Raw genomic sequence first — 17,546 nt, 5'->3', positions numbered from 1 at the left:
GTTTTCAAACTCATGTGACTAACATGGGACTACAGAGGAAGGGCATATGGATACATCTAGTTTGGTTTGTGTAGAAAGACGTCAGGTTTGCTGAAGATGTTTTGCAAATATTCAACTTTTCAGATCTGTCAATGAGTTGGCTGGCATCATGTACTTCATACAAAAAATATTTTAAATGTGTTACATTTTAAAATTAAAAAAACTTTAAATATGCACATAACACTTGAGGATTATTTAGTCACTATTTAGCATATTATATATTAAATTATAGATTATTCATCAGTACCAAAAGATATGTTAATTTTCTCATAAGTTTTAAGGCTTGTGACTTTTGAAACATTAGAATTTTTGGCTATTCATTAGCCCTCAAAGAAGTTTTTACTTTCTTATTTTTTAAAGTGATTTACACATTAAGTTTCTTGAAGGCATGAGAATTGTTGGAGGATAGAGACAGAATCATCTATTTTTTAAAAGCGTTGTGAAAATTAAATTTCAATATGTTCTCTCATTAAAGTTCTGCTGATGTACTTTTTGAATACTCATTTACTTTTCTCTTGTGTGCAACAGAGATATTGCTTTACTTAAAACATCAGGGCAATTTTAGTAAATAGGTTTTAAGCACCTTGTTTATCTCAGTTGATTTTGAACTTTCTTAAGTTTTCAGTTTCTTTACACTGTTTTTGAAATTTTAAGGAAATAATACTCTAATTCTGTATCATTTCTGATTTTGATAAAAACTAACAAGTTCAAAAATACATTCTTTTAATGAATACATAAGGAGAATGATCATGAAATAAGGTTAAAGATATTAATGAGTGTGATTTTGTTCTCTGTATGAATGTTATTGGGAAGATATATGGTTTTTATCTTTGACTCTTTTTCTTACTTTTTTCACTTTTCTATCAGTCCTCATTTGATTGATCTTTCCTATAATTCAGAAATTCAAATGGTGCTAATGGTGCATGAGAAGCATTACAAGAGAAAACCTGCAAATAAAATCCAATGTTCAAGAGTGGAAAGATAGACTTTATTAAAAAAGATAGACTTTATTAAAATGTAAATAAAGGACAACTGAAAAGATACTTGCTACATAAAAATCAAGGGATTAAAATCACTGATATGCCATTTGGGCTTCCCTGGTAGCTCAGTCGATAAAGAATCTCCCTGTAGTGCAGGGAACCCAGGTTCGATCACTGGGTCAGGAAGGTCCCCTAGAGAAGGAAATGGCAACCCACTCCAATATTCTTGCCTGGGAAAACGTATGAACGGAGGAGCCTGGTGGGCTGCAGTCCATGGGGTCGCAAAAAGTTGGGCATGACTGAGCGACTAACACTTTGGAAGAATCATTTAAAATTTCTAAGAAAATGAATAGCACATTAGCAAAATGAATGAAGGAGATGAACAGGCAAAAACAAACAGACCAAAACACAAAAGAGCCAAACTGTGTAGTGGAAATATTCATACTGCCATCTATTCCTGTCACATATTTGATAAGGTGATCTGTATGAATTTGAGTCTCAGGAAATGTAACTTGCCTCTATCTGAAGGTCAAAGTCTTCAAATCGAGTATAAACCTGGGAATATTGATATTGACTAACTCCTGTATTCTGGAGCTTAATGTTTATTCAGCATGGTCGCATGTGTGCAACAAATCCTAGGAATCCTCCCACTGAAGGACAGCATCCCCCAGATGGTCTTAATAACTCTCAAAGTACATACTTGTCAATCTGAACATTGTTGTGAGAACGTTTAAATCTACTAGCAGTTCAAGAAATGAAAATTAATAGCATCTACCTCACAGAATTACTGAGAAGATTGTATGAACTATTACCTGTGAATCGCTAAGTGCTTGGTACATTGTAAACATTACTTAGTGTTAGTTATTACTGTTATTAAATTAATACTGTTAAAAAATACTATCTCATCTTCATTTTCACTTGTTATATGGACAAGGACTAAATTATATTTTTAACAGTGTTTTACCAGACATAGGTTGCATTTTAATGCATTTTGTAGAATTATTCTTATGCTAGTGGTATGATAGCTATTCTTATGATAGCTAGTGTGGTTTCACTAGCTCCAAGGAACAAATTCATAGTATGCAGTGCCAGAGGGGTTCCGGTGGTTTTTGAGTAGGGGTCATGTCAAGTGGCGTGGAGCTTTCTGAGGGGAAAACGGGAGTTCCTCTGTGAGGGATGATGAGGGAATTTGCTTGTTACTTTCGTTCCAGTATGTGAACTCAGGTGAATTTAATTATAGATTGTTACCTAGTTTTAACCTAGCCAGACATATAATCAAATAATCATATGTCTTGCAAAAATAGCTGAGAAAATATTGCAGATCAGTTACAGTTGTAAAATAAAGATACAAGGGCAAGCACACACTGTTGATTGTTGGACTCATCTTCCTAGCATAAATATCTCCTTAGCAGTTATTTTTATTTATTTATTTGACTGCATTGGTATTAGTTGCAGCACATGGGCTCAGTAGTTACGGCACATAGGCCCATACGCCCCTCAGCCTGTGGGATCATAGTTCCCTGGCCAGGGATGGTTTGTCAATTTTATTTACCTTCTCAAAGAACCAGCTTTTGGCTTTGTTGATTTTTGCTATAGTCTCTTTTGTTTCTTTTGCATTTATCTCTGCCCTAATGTTTACAATTTCTTTCCTTCTACTGACCCTGGGGTTCTTCATTTCTTCCTTTTCTAGTTGCTTTAGATGTAGAGTTAGGTTGTTTAGTTGACATTTTTCTTGTTTCTTGAGGTGTGCCTGTATTGCTATGAACTTCCCCCTTAGCACTGCTTTTACAGTGTCCCAGAGATTTTGGGTTGTTGTGTTTTCATTTTCATTCATTTCTATGCATATTTTGATTTCTCTTTTGATTTCTTCTATGATTTGTTCGTTGTTCAGCCTCCATATGTTGGCATGTTTAATAGTTTTTCTCCCATAATTGAGATCTAATTTTACTGCATTGTGGTCAGAAAAGATGCATGGAATGATTTCAGCTTTTTTGAATTTACCAAGGCTAGATTTATGGCCCAGGATGTGATCTATCCTGGAAAAGGTTCCATGTGCACTTGAGAAAAAGGTGAAATTCATTGTTTTGGGGTAAAATGTCCAATAGATATCAATTAGGTCTAACTGGTCTATTGTATCATTTAAAGATTGTGTTTCCTTGTTAATTTTCTGTTTAGTTGATCTATCCATAGATGTAAGTGGGGTATTAAAATCTCCCACTATTATTGCATTATTGTTAATTTCCCCTTTCATACTTGTTAGTAATTGTCTTACATATTGCGGTGCTCCTATGTTGGGTGCATAAATATTTATAATTGTTATATCTTCATCTTGGATTGATCCTTTGATCATTGTGTAGTTTCCTTCTTTGTCTCTTTTCACAGCCTTTGTTTTAAAGTCTATTTTATCTGATATGAGTATTGCTACTCCTGCTTTCTTTTGGTCTCTATTTGCATGGAATATCTTTTTCCAGCCCTTCACTTTCAGTCTGTATGTGTCCCTTGTTTTGAGGTGGGTCTCTTGCAGACAACATATATGGGGGTCTTGTTTTTGTATCCATTCAGCCAGCCTTTGTCTTTTGGTTGGGGCATTCAACCCATTTACATTTAAGGTAATTATTGATAAGTACGATCCAGTAGCCATTTTCTTTATTGCTTTGGGTTCGAGTTTATACACCCTTTCTGTGTTTCCTGTCTAGAAAAGATCCTTTAGCATTTGTTGGAGAGCTGGTTTGGTAATGCTGAATTCTCTCAGCTTTTGCTTGTCTGTAAAGCTTTTGATTTCTCCTTCATATTTGAATGAGATCCTTGCTGGGTACAGTAGTCTGGGCTGTAGGTTATTTTCTTTCATCACTTTAAGTATGTCTTGCCATTCCCTCCTGGCCTGAAGAGTTTCTGTTGAAAGATCAGCTGTTATCCTTATGGGAATCCCCTTGTGTGTTATTTGCTGTTTTTCCCTTGCTGCTTTTAATATTTGTTCTTTGTGTTTGATCTTTGTTAATTTGATTAATATGTGTCTAGGAGTATTTCGCCTTGGGTTTATCCTGTTGGGGACTCTCTGGGTTTCTTGGACTTGGGTGATTATTTCTTTCCCTATTTTAGGGAAGTTTTCAACTATTATCTCCTCAAGTATTCTCTCGTGGTCTTTCTTTTTGTCTTCTTCTTCTGGGATTCCTATGATTCGAATGTTGGAGAGTTTAACATTGTCCCAGAGGTCTCTAATATTGTTCTCATTTCTTTTAATTTGTTTTTCTTTTTTCCTCTCTGTTTCATTTATTTCTACACTTCTATCTTCTAGCTCGCTTATCCTGTCTTCTGCCTCTGTTATTCTACTGTTTGTTCCCTCCAGAGTGTTTCTGATCTCATCTATTGTATTATTCATTGTATATTGGCTCTTTTTTATTTCCTCTAAGTCCTTATTAAACCTTTCTTCCATCTTCTCAATCCTTTTCTCCAGGTTATTTATCTGTAACTCCATTTTGCTTTCAAGGTTTTGAATCATTTTCACCACCAAAATTCGAAATTCTTTTTCATGTAGATTCCCTATATCTTCCTCTTTTGTTTGTGTTGGTGGGCATTTATCTTGTTCCTTTACTTGCTGGGTATTTCTCTGCTTCTTCATCTTGCTTATAATGCTTTGCTTGGGGTGGCCTTTCCCTCTTCTGGCCGTTTGTGGAGTTCTCTTTATTATGTAGTTTCCTTGCTGTGTGTGGGGTTAGACAGGTGACTTGTCAAGGTTTCCTGGTTATGGAAGCCTGTGTCGGTGTTCTGGTGGGTGGAGCTGGATTTGTTCTCTCTGGAGTGCAATGAAGTGTCCAGTAATGAGTTATGAGATGTCAGTGGGTTTGGAGTGACTTTGGGCAGCCTGTATATTGAAGCTCAGGGCTAGTTTCCTGTGTTACTGAGAATTTGTGTGGTATGTCTTGCTCTGGAAATTGTTGACCCTTGGGTTTAGCATAGGTATGGAGACGTTTGATGAGCTCCTATCGATTAATGTTCCCTGGAGTCAGGACTTCTCTGGTGTTCTCAGGATTCGGGCTTAAGCCTCTTGCCTCTGGTTTTTGGTCTTATTCTTGGAGTAGTCTCTAGACGTCTCTATCTGTCATTTCCACGGTGGTTCCCTCTGTTTTAGCTTCTGTCTGCTGGTCTCTTCAGTGTCTAATTTCCGCCCTGATACTAGGGGGCGGGTGGACACTTTTTAAGGCTCAGTTGTTCAGTCCTGTTCTGGGAAGGGAGGAACGCTGCAGTCGAATATCTCTGGCGTCTGTGGGGAGTGCTCGCAGCGTCTCGGCCACACTGGGTTTGCCCCTGCTCACAGCACGTATGCTGTCCCAGTCTACACTGCACAGGCTCTAGGTTGCTCTGCCGGGAACTGTCCGAGGCCAGCACCGGGTTGTATGCACTTCCCAGGTTTGAGCGGCTCAAGTTCAGGTTCTCAGGTACTCCACAAAGGCGCAGACTTGGTTGGGCCTGCGTTTTGTGCCTTCCCCGGTCCGAGCAGCTCAGGGGACCAGGTGTTTGGCGAGCGCGGTCTCTGCGACTTATCGCCTCCCCAGTCCCCGCCACTCAGTTTTCTGGGTGTACAACCGGCGCACCTTCTCAGGGGGATATCGACCGGCCCGAGCCCAAGAAGTCCTGATTAGCAACAAGCCTGTCTGCAGTTTGTATTGGATGCCTTTCTGGGGCCGCCGCAGTTGCCCACTCCGGCTCTGGCTGCGCTCCCTGCCTGTCTCGGCGGGGGATGGGGGATGGGCCGACCGCAGCCAGCTCACTCTGCTCAGTCCTTTATTCTGTGAGCGGGGCTGGCCGAGTCATAGGTTAGAGCTTTCCGCCTTTTCGTAGGGAAGCTATCCCACAGTCTGCTTTGCTCTCCCCAGTTCTCTCAAATTGTTCTCGCGGCATTCAAGCCCAGTCCTCTCTCTAAGCAGTTCAGCCGGCTCCTCCCTGCCCAGCCCCCGCTTGCTAATGGCGTATGCAGGCGTCTGCGCTGCTTCTCCGCTGGGAGTTACCGTTTGGCGGGTAATCTGTGGGTTTTTAAAAAATCTTTAAAAAAAAGAGGGTTATGTGGCCCTCTGAGCTTCCAAGGCTCGCCACAGATTCGCCAGTGAGAATGTTTCCTGGTGTTTGGAAACTTCTCTCTTTTTAAAGCCTCCCTTCCTGGGACGGAGCTCCGTCCTTACTTCTTTTGTCTCGCTTTTTATCTTTTATGTTTTTTCCTACCTCCTTTCGAAGACAATGGGCTGCTTTTCTGGGTGCCTGACGTCCTCTGCCAGCATTCAGAAGTTGTTTTGTGGACTTTACTCGCGTTCAAAAGTTCTTTTGATGAATTTGTGGAGGAGAGAGTGGTCTCGCCGTCCTATTCCTCCGCCATCTTGTTCCTCCCCCTTTTAGCAGTTTTTTAAAATTCACTTTTATGTCATCCTTTTCAGGTTCAGTTTTTGTGTATTTTAAAACACTGGACTGGATTAAAACATGTAATACTCTATTGTAAAAACACACATGATACTTATAATTAAATGATGTATTCATACTTTTAGCTCAAGCTTACGGGCATCAACTCCTAATTTGTAAGGGAATATCCTGGGTTTATTGTGTTTTCCTATGTCCTAGGAACCCCCTTGGTCTCGAGGAGAACCAGGAATATTCGTTACTCTACAATATTTTATTTTAATAATAGGGATGCATAATAAAAAACTACAGAGACTACTGTTTAAACCATCTTTTCACCATCCTTCAAGGGGTAAGAATGGGATACAATAGGCCCAGTTAAGACTGATGTGTCTGATCACTTCTGGAAACTTCAAACACAGCCTAGTAGGACAAAAAGATCCCCAGAATAACGCACTGTTCAAACCCTGATTTAACTGCCCTTGGTAATTTGAAAAGACCGAGTACAGAGCTGTTTGTCTAGTACTTCCAAACTGTGTGAAATTGGAGGGTCACTTATGGTCACTATTAAGAGCAACATCTGCTCAGAGTAAAAGAATTGAAGTGATGCCAGGTCTTTTAAGATATCCTGTCAAGAGCATATGGTTATGATCACAAGGAAAAGATATCTCATTGGTCCAGAATTTTCTCTTCTTGCTAATGAGGGGAAGCCCCACTGGTAAGGCAGAGGCACTCCACCTGCCCAGCCTTTGCTTATAGCTTCATCATAGATAGAAAGCTCTGCATGTAGAAATCCCATTATCTGAGAACTGTCATTACTTACGAGCTTCTGCAGCAGTGCTAATGTAATACTCCCTGACAAATATTTTTTTTTCAAAATCAGAGGGTATAATTCTGTAAAAATTCATTTTTAAGTGTGGACTGTAGAATTTCATCTACCTGGCATCACTGACTCGATGGACATGAGTTTGAGTGAACTCCAGGAGCTGGTGATGGACAGGGAGACCTGGCGTCCTGTGATTCATGGGGTCGCAAAGAGTCGGACACGACTGAGAAACTGAACTGAACTGAACTGAAGGAAACTTATATGCTCCCGGATGATTAAGGAGTCTAAAGAAGTAATAGAATAATTATATTCAAAATCAAAGGATATTTTAATTATTGAAAATGTTTAAAAATCCACAAACACAATACAACAATAAAACAGAAAAGTATGCTATGTATATATGTCAATTTACATTTAGCCTATTTCAGACCGCAAGGGTAGTTAATTATGTACTCAAATTTTAACAATACAATAGTTAAGCAAATAGCAATAATTTATTTTACTAACATGGCAATGACTCTATCCATAGCATGTTGATATTGAACAGCAGTGTGATGATTAATGTTACGTGTCAGTGTGGCTAGACTATGGTGGTTGGTATTTGGTCTAACACTAGTCTACATATTGTTGCAAAGGTATTTTTTAGATGTGATTAACATTTACAGTCAGTTGACTTTAAGTAAAGCAGATTACCCTCCACAATGTGGGTGGGCTACATCCAACCAGTTGAAGGCAGACAGATTTCCCAAAGAAGGAATTCTGCCATTAGACTGCAAGGTAGATATTCTGTCTGATTTCCCAACATCAGACTCAAGAAGGCAGCAGCAACTCTTGAACCTCCATCCTGCCAGCAGGCCCTACAGATTCTGGACTTGCTAACCACCAAAATCATGTAAACCAATTCCTTAAAATTTCTCTTCTGTCTCTCTTTACCCATGCCCTACTTCCTTACTTGTTGCTTCTGTTTCTCTGGAAAACCTTGAATAACACAAGCAAATTTGAAATATAAAACCACTTGGCTTCTCTTTTAAGATCATTTCACTATGTGGAAATTTCTAGATATTTGGCAGTATATACAGTGTAACTCTCAATCATGTTAAAAATACATTTCAGTTCAGTTCAGTTCAGTCGCTCAGTGTGTCCGACTCTTAGCGACCCCATGAATCACAGCACACCAGGCCTCCCTGTCCATTACCAACTCCCGGAGTTCACTCAAACTCATGTCCATAGAGTCGGTGATGCCATCCAGCCATCTCATTCTTTGTCGTCCCCTTCTCCTCCCGCCCTCAACCTTTCCCAGCACCAGAGTCTTATCCAGTGAGTCAACTCGTCGCATGAGGTGGCCAAAGTATTGGAGTTTCAGCTTTAGCATCAGTCCTTCCAATGAACACCCAGGATTGATCTCCTCCTGAATGGACTGGTTGGATCTCCTTGCAGTCCAAGGGACTCTCAAGAGTCTTCTCCAACACCACAGTTCAAAAGCATCAATTCTTCGGCGATTAGCTTTCTTCACAGTCCAACTCTCACATCCATACATGACCACGGGAAAAACCATAGCCTTGACTAGACGGACCTTGGTTGGTAAAGTAATGTCTCTGCTTTTTAATATACTATCTAGGTTGGTCATAACTTTCCTTCCAAGGAGTAAGCGTCTTTTAATCTCATGGCTGCAACCAGCATCTGCAGTGATTTTGGAGCGCAAAAAAATTAAGTCTGACACGGTTTCCACTGTTTCCCCATCTATTTCCCAAGAAGTGATTGGACCAGATGCCATGATCTTTGTTTTCTGAATGTTGAGCTTCAAGCCAACCTTTTCACTCTCCTCTTTTACTTTCATCAAGAGGCCTTTGAGTTCCTCTTCACTTTCTGCCATAAGGGTGGTGTCATCTGCATATCTGAGGTTATTGATATTTCTCCCGGCAATCTTGATTCCAGCTTGTGCTTCTTCCAGCCCAGCGTTCCTCATGATGTACTCTGCATGTAAGTTAAATAAGCAGGGTGACAATATACAGCCTTGACGTACTCCTTTTCCTATTTGGAACCAGTCTGTTTTTCCATGTCCAGTTCTAACTGTTGCTTCCTGACCTGCATACAGGTTTCTCAAGAGGCAGGTCAGGTGGTCTGGTATTCCCATCTCTTTACAATCATGTAAAAATACATATACAGCGTAAAGTATTTTTATTTTTAATATTTATAGCTGAGGGAAGTTGGTGGTTGCATTAGCTGAGAAGAAGATCTAGATCATTTATTTAGTACATAGAATTCAACAATTCAACATAAGTGATTTCAAAAACTGAATTAATTGAATAATCTGTTTTGTTTCTATGTTTTTATTTTTCTTCAGACAAAAAAATGCCAGAATGCACCAGTTCTTTGTTTTGTAGAGATGTTGTTAATTATACTACAGATAATTTTGTACAGGACTTTAAAAGGTATACCTGCATCCTGTTATGTATACAGGGTACATTTCAAAATAAAATCTCCTAAAAGAGATTAAAATTTCCTAATTCTACCTTTTTGAGTTTAACTGTTCTCATCAATTTTCCCAACTATTGACTATGACCATAATATAACATTACAGGCTATTTGAAACTTTCCTTAATAGCATTTTGTTTCTGAATAATGTTGAGGGAACTCTTAAAGAGAACTGCTGGCATTTAAGGAAAATACCTAATATCTGAAATGTTTAATTCTTTAAGTGTACTCTAACTAAAATGACAATCCAGAATATTAGAGACCAAGACTCTTGATACATGTAAAATATTTTTAAATCACTTAAGTTTTGCTTTTTTTTTTTATTGCTACCCTTCTATATTATAGTACATCTTTTGAATTAAAAACACATTAAATTTAGATAACAGATAAAGGGTTTAGAAGCCTTAGTAATTAAACAGATAACAGTTACATTTAACCATAATCTGTTTCTTTGTTATCATGTTGGAGAATTTCTCTTGTACATAAAAACAATTAAAATATTGTCAGAAGAACAGAAATTAGGTACAATGGATTACATGCTATCAGCTGACATGTCCCTGATGGGTTCCAATTTGGATATTCTGTCAATAAAAACAATATTTAAGAGCTCAATTTAGTTTCAAGGAGAGGAAGTAATTGAATAAATACTGAGAGATTTTGATACGTACTTTGAGATTTATCACGTTCTTTATTACCTAAAATAGAAAAAAAAATACATTAAACTCATTCATTTGCTTTACTGGGTTTTTGAATAAGATAGTCAATTTAGAAAATTTATCTTGGTGTTTTAATTTAAGAAAACTGAAGCTTCCTTTGCAAATCCCATAGTACTTAAAAATCTGTGTGATGCTCCCTGCCAATGATGTCATGTCAACAAATATTTCAAGAAAATCTCACATATTGAAGGCAAAAGGCCTGAAACAGACAAAACTATATATGGTAGTGAACTTTATTTTTGAGACTGCCATATCCATTTAAAGTCCCTGAAAAGTACCTTATTTCCTTCATATTGAGGATTTGGGTATGAGGATTCTGCAGTTTATTATGAGTTTGTTTATTTCATTTATTTTTATTCATTTATTCATGTTTGTGTGTCTACTATGTATTAAGCATGCTAGCCTTTGGATATAATGGTTATTAAGAAAAAGTAAAGTTCTTTTCTTATAGAAACATCAGGAGAGAAAATCTATCATCAACTTTAAAATTGAATAAATGAATATAGGAGATTAAAATATACCATCAGAGAAAGTGATTAGTATGATAAAAAGGGTCAAGAGATAGAAAATAATGAGGAACTTAATTACGGTGATAGCTAAAATTTATTGAGAGCCTACTTTATTTTGGGAAGACCCCCTGAAGGAGGGCATGGCAACCTACTCCAGTGTTCTTGCCTGGAGAATCCCATGGACAGAGCAGCCTGACTGGCCACAGTCCAGAGGGTCACAAAGAGTTGGACATGACTGAAGCAATTTAGCATGCATGTGCTTTATTTTGGTCCCAAATCACTCTGTATGGCTTATCATTTTTAATCCTCTTAGTCACCTCCTGGGTTAAGCCATCTGATTCCAAGACCTATTCATTTAACCATTATGCTGTATGTCTGCCCCTCGAAAAGGAAGTAAAAAAGATAGAAGTTGACTTTCTATAGGAATTGATCAATAGAAGTCAAAAGTCATAGGACTTAATAAGTGGAAAACAACAGATATAGCAGAGTTAAAAATAGAATGTCACTAAAACTTGGATAAAACAGAAAATTTGCGAAACCCCTCAAAACCTGAGTATGATAAAACATTTAAAGAAGTTAGTAAACATCTGTAAACACACACATACCACGACAAAATAGTTTTACAGAAAATTTCTCCCAAACATTTAAAAAATAAATAATGAGGATCTTACACAAACTGTAACCAAAATATTAACAGAAGTATTGTTCCCAACTTTCACCTTCTTTTATGAGGCTACTACAAACTTGAAGTCAACATCATATGAGGAGATAAGGAGATGGGAAATTATAGGCCAGTCATAATTCTGAAATTAAATCCAACAACTATAAGTAAAATGTTAACAAGAATTTAGCCTTCTATAAGGAAAAATTGGGTGCACCCTGATAGCTCAATTGGTAAAGAATCTGCCTGCAATGCAGGAGACCCCGGTTCTATTCCTGGGTTGGGATGATCTCCTGGAGAAGGGAAAGGCTACCCACTCTAGTATTCTGGCCTAGAGACTTGCATGCACTGAATAGTCCATGGGGTCACAAAGAGTTGGACATGACTGAGCAACTTTCACTTTGAAGGGAAACATCATGACTAAGTTGGATTTATCGTGGGAATGTAAGCATAGTTTAAAATTGGATTCCTGACCTATCACTTAACTCCCAGAATCTCTATGAAAATATAAGTCTCATTGGTTAAGTTGTACTTATTAATAGATACACAGCTTTCTGTCTGTTAATCACAGTTCAAAAAAAGGTTTAAAAATAACAAAAAGAGAATAAACAAAATGGAAGCAGGTTGCAAACTATGATAAAAGTTCAGTTCAGTTCAGTTGCTCAGTCGTGTCCGACTCTTTGCAACCCCATGAATCGCAGCACGCCAGGCCTCCCTGTCCATCACCAACTCCCAGAATTCACTCAAACTCGTGTCCATCTAGTCAGTGATGCCATCCAGCCATCGCATCCTCTGTCGTCCCCTTCTCTTCCTGCCCCCAATCCCTCCCAGCATCAAAGTCTTTTCCAATGAGTCAACTCTTCGCATGAGGTGATAAAAGTTAGATTATAAAAATTTAAAAAAAGCATATGCCTACCTCTTTAAATAACTTGAAAATATTAGTAAAATGGGTCAATTAAAACATAACATTATCCCAAGAGGAATTTAAAGCACATGTAATTTTTCTTTAAGTTACAAAATATTATGTCCAAAACAGTTTCCAAAAAGAAAATAAATCATTTGACCTGGTTTACATCGTTAAGATATTAAAGGAAAAACATGTGGGATCATTTCAAGAGATGCAGAGAAAAAATCTGGTAAAATTTAGCGTATATTCAAGATAAAAGTTCACAGCAAAATGAGAAAAAGAGAAAACTTCTATAATCTGAAATGAGGACTAATTTAAAACAATCTAATGTAAATAAGCCCCCTGGAGAAGAAAATGGAAACTCACTCCAATATTCTTGCCTGAAGAGTTCCATGGACAGAGGAGCCTTTGGGGCTATAGTCCATGGGGTCGCAAAGAACTAGACAAGACTGAGTGACTGACCCTTTCACCTTTTCATCAGAGCAAATATGCATAATTTAAACATTGTCTTTAAAGTGTGGAATAAGAGAATGGTGCTACTGTTACAGCTTATGTGCGACATTCCACTGGAGAATTCACTGTTAACATTGATACGGTATATAACTGATGTAAAGATTAGAAGAACAAGGCTTGCATTTTTTACAGATAACATGGTTGTCATTATGGGAAATCCAAGAGAATCAACTTATTTGAAATAATAATGAGAGTCAGTAAGATTCCTGGATAGTACACTAATGTTAAAAAATAATTTATATTTCTATGAGTCAGCAAAAAATCAATTAGGAAATATAACTTAAAAATCAATCATGATGGTGTGATCACTCACCTAGAGCCAGACATACTGGTGTGAAGTCAAGTGGGCTTTAGGAAGCATCACTATGAGCTAAGCTAGTGGAGGTGTTAGAATTCCAGTTGGGCTATTTCAAATCCTAACAGACGAAGCTGTGAAAGTGCTGTGCTCAATATGCCAGCAAATTTGAAAAACTCAGCAGTGGCCACAGGACTGGAAAAGGTCAGTATTCTTTCCAGTCACTAAGAAAGGCAATGCCAAAGAATGCTCAAACTACTGCACAATGGCACTCATCGCACACGCTAGTAAAGTGATGCTCAAAATTCTCCAAGACAGGCTTCAACAGTACGTGAACCATGAATTTCCAGATGTTCAAGTGGATTTAGAAAAGGCAAAGGGACCAGAGATCAAATTGCCAACATCTGCTGGATCGTTGAAAAAGCAAGAGAGTTCTAAGAAAACATCTATTTCTGCTTTATTGACTATGCCAAAGCCTTTGATTGTGTGGATCACAATAAACTGGAAAATTCTTCAAGAGATGGGAATGCTAGACCACCTGACCTGCCTCTTGAGAAATCTGTATGCAGGTCAGGAAGCAACAGTTAGAACTGGACATGGAAAAACAGATTGGTTCCAAATAGGAAAAGGAGTACATCAAGGCTGTATATTGTCACCCTGCTAATTTAACTTATATGCAGAGTACATCATGAGAAATGATGGGCTGGAGGAAGCACAAGCTGGAATCAAGATTGCCAGGAGAAATATCAATAACCTCAGCTATGCAGATGACACCACCCTTATGGCAGAAAGTGAAGAAGAACTAAAGTACCTCTTCATGAAAGTGACAGAGGAGAGTGCAAAGTTGGCTTAAAGCTCAACATTCAGAAAACTAAGATCATGGCATCTGGTCATATCACTTCATGGCAAACAGATGGAGAAACAGTGGAAACAGTGGCAGACTTTATTTTGGGGGGCTCCAAAATCACTGCAGATGGTGACTGCATCCAGGAAATTTAAAGACGCTTACTCCTTGGAAGAAAAGTTATGACCAACCTAGATAGCATATTAAAATGCAGAGACGTTACTTTTTCACCAAACGTCTGTCTAGTTAAGTCTATGGTTTTTCCAGTAGTCATGTATGATGTGAGAGATGGACTATAAAGAAAGCTGAGTGCCGAAGAATTGATGCTTTGAACTATGGTTTTGGAGAAGATTCTTGCGAGTCCCTTGGACTGCAAGGAGATCCAACCAGCCAATACTAAAGGAAATCAATCTTGAATATTCATTGGAAAGACTGATGCTGAAGGTGAAACTCCAATACTTTGGCCACCTGATGCGAAGAACTGACTCATTTGAAAAGACTCTGATGCTTGGAAGGATTGTAGGTGAGGGGAGAAGGGGACAGCAGAGGATGAGATGGTTGGATGGCATCACTCACTCAATGGACATGAGTTTGAGTAAACTCCGGGAGTTGGTGATGGATAGGGAGGCCTGTCGTGCTGCAGTCCATGGGGTCCCAAAGAGTCGGACACAACGGAGCAACTGAACTGAACTAAGCTTAAAAATTCCATTTGTAATACCAACATACATAGATCACCAAGCAATCTAATTTGAGATATAAGATCTTACTGAGAAAATTTCAAAGTGTAAAAGATATAAATGAAAGTGAAAGTTGCTCAGTCATGTCTGACGTTTTATGACCTCATGGACTGTAGACCATCAGGCTCCTCTGTCCGTGGAATTCTCCAGGCAAGAATACTGGAGTGGGTTATCATTCTTTTCTTCAGGACATCTTCCTGACCCAGGGATTGAACCCAGGTCTCCTGCATTGCAGGCAGAATTTTTTATGTGTGAGCCACTAGGGAAGCCTAAAAAAGATATATAAAAGTACCCAAATAAACAGTCGTTATTAATTGAAAATGTCAACACTGTAAAGTTATCTCTTCTTCAATTTATCTATAAATTCAATATAACTCCATTCAGAATTTCAAGGTCTTCTGTAGAATTGATAAGCTTATCCTAACATTAATTTCCAAGAGCAAAGGGCCAGGAATAGGCAAATGATTTCTGAACAATTTGGGAATGGAATGAGTTGGGGGAATACCTCCTATCAAGTATTAAAGCTTATTTATTATAGCTTTGGTAGCTTTTAAGGTGCTAGTTTTGAGACTCACAGAATACAGCTGTCTAGATCTCCAGGATACAATCATTTGTAGTGGACAAAATCACTCATCAAGCATAAAATCCGAATAAAGTAATCTTTTACTATTATTATTTTATTATTATTAGAAAAACAATGTGTGAGAGCATGAGACATTTGCAAAAGCAACAAAGACTGGAAGGTCCAGATTCAGAACAGAAGATCCATATAGAGGAGGGTTGATGTTACGAAGGATGCGCTTTCTTGGGGCCATTTTTTGATTCTGGGCCCAGGCCTAGGGCTGAAAAAGTGGGCTTCGTCCAGGAAGAAGTCACTTATTGGTAAAAAGAGAAACCAGCAGAGCCTTTATTGGCTTAAAGAACTAGAGAGATAAAATTGGAGAATTGAGTAGTTCAAGATCCAGGTGGGAGGTAAAGGTAGAGGAAATAAGCCCAAGACATGCCCATTTTGTAACTTTGAAACTGAGAGGTAAGGAGCTAAAAACCTAGGGTAGAAGCCTTTGGAAATCATTCTCCATATTTCAGTAATTTCTGTGTGTTAAAGCAATGAGAAAAACAGTGGAAAAAAAAAAGCAGTAAGAATTGGAGTTCAAAAACCACTGGGTAAAGGTAACAGTGAACACACCCATCTCCCACTGGAAAGCCTTGGAAGTCGCTATTCTTGGAACAGAGCAAACAGAGGTAGACCACGCCTTAGGTAAATTCTAAACCAGCTTTGACCAAGTTGTGTTTGGATTAAGATGAACCACCCTAACTCTATCTGTTCAGTAGAGGGAAAGATAGAACTCTACATATTTTTTTTCACACCATATTATTAGGTATTTAACTTATTAGGCACACCAGTTGTTTCTACAATCTACTGCTGTGGAAAATATTTCCAAAACTTAATGGCTTAAACCGGTAAACAACTTACTACTATTTCTCACAATTACCTGGGTTGGCAGATTCTACTCGGCAGTTTCTCTCCTATATTTAGTTTCATCAGGGTTCAAGGATGTGGCTGCATTTAGCTGTTGCTCACATTTGGGGTTTAAACAGAAAGATGCCCTCTCCTTATCTGGGGCCTGACCTCTTCAGGGAAAGGGATGGATTTTTAGATATGCTGGATACCTTTCAAAAGAGCAAAAGCCAAAGCTGCAGTTTTCTTACAGGTGTGGTCCAGAAACGGCACAACATCAAGTCCTTATTCAAGGAGAAGAGAAGTAGTCTGGGCTTCTTGATGGGAAGAGTGGTGTGCATGGAGAGGAGGGAGGAATCATTTGTGGTCATATTTAAGGACATCAAGAAACAGAGCATGTTACCAAAATGAAGAGAAAAAACAATCTTGAAACTAGAAACAGTGTCACAGGTGATCTGGATGCTGGAATTTTTAAATAGGGATTTTGAGTGTGTAATAATGGAGCTCACTTTGCCAAAGGGGGACTAACCAAAGATATTGTAGAAGAGAAAAGCAAGAGCCAGATAACACTTGGGTTGGTTGGCCTCAATGCATAGAATCTGATTTTCCTTTAGTTGTAAAAAGAAGCAATTGAAGAATTTTAAGAAAAGTGATTTTATCTGATATTTTCTTTTCTTTTTCCTTTTTTCGGGGGAGTGAAAAAACTTGGAACGGAGTAGGAAGAGAAATGGGGAGGTTGCACTAGTTCAGGCAAGAAATGGCAGTGATCTGGATCCTGGTAAGGAAGGGGGAGTGAAAGAAAAAGACTGTATCACTTTATCTTTGTATCTTGTAGACAAGAAAACTTAGCAGATTACAAATATGAACCACTTTGAATGAAATCTCATTTTAGAGAGACCATGCTTCCAATTTACTCTTTTTTTTTTCTTTTTAAATTGGAGTATAGTTGCTTTCCTAGCATCAGAATCTTTTCCAAGCTCTTTGCATCAGGTGGCCAAAGTATTAGAGCTTCAGCTTCAGCATCAATTCTTCCAATGAATATTTAGGGTTGATTTCCTTTAGAACTGAATGGTTTGCTCCTGCAGTCCAAGGGACTCTAAAGAATCTTCTCCACAATTCAAAAGCAGCAGTTCTTTGGCACTCAGCTTTCTTTGTTGTTCAACTCTCACATCTGTACATGACTACTGGAAAAAACCATAG

General features: G+C 38.3%; 1 protein-coding gene across 1 annotated transcript in view; it reads right to left on the bottom strand.

Moving 5' to 3' along the window:
• Window positions 1-10,197: 10,197 nt before the first annotated feature.
• The window catches only part of GLIPR1L1 (GLIPR1 like 1), a 45,960-nt gene continuing 38,611 nt past the window's right edge, over window positions 10,198-17,546 (bottom strand). Inside the window, exons 5-6 of the mRNA XM_055395433.1 lie at window positions 10,374-10,400; window positions 10,198-10,286 (exon numbers count right to left, since the gene is read on the bottom strand). Coding sequence (XP_055251408.1) covers window positions 10,198-10,286; window positions 10,374-10,400 — 116 coding nt within the window. The remainder of the gene's footprint in view (window positions 10,287-10,373; window positions 10,401-17,546) is intronic.

This window comes from Moschus berezovskii, chromosome 6 (genome assembly GCF_049115385.1).
Source record: "Moschus berezovskii isolate FMDL1 chromosome 6, NW_MosBer_1.0, whole genome shotgun sequence".
NCBI classification, from domain to species: Eukaryota; Metazoa; Chordata; class Mammalia; order Artiodactyla; family Moschidae; genus Moschus; species Moschus berezovskii.
The sequence above is the reverse complement of the archived record's forward strand: the minus strand, read 5'-3'. Positions and strand labels throughout refer to the sequence as shown.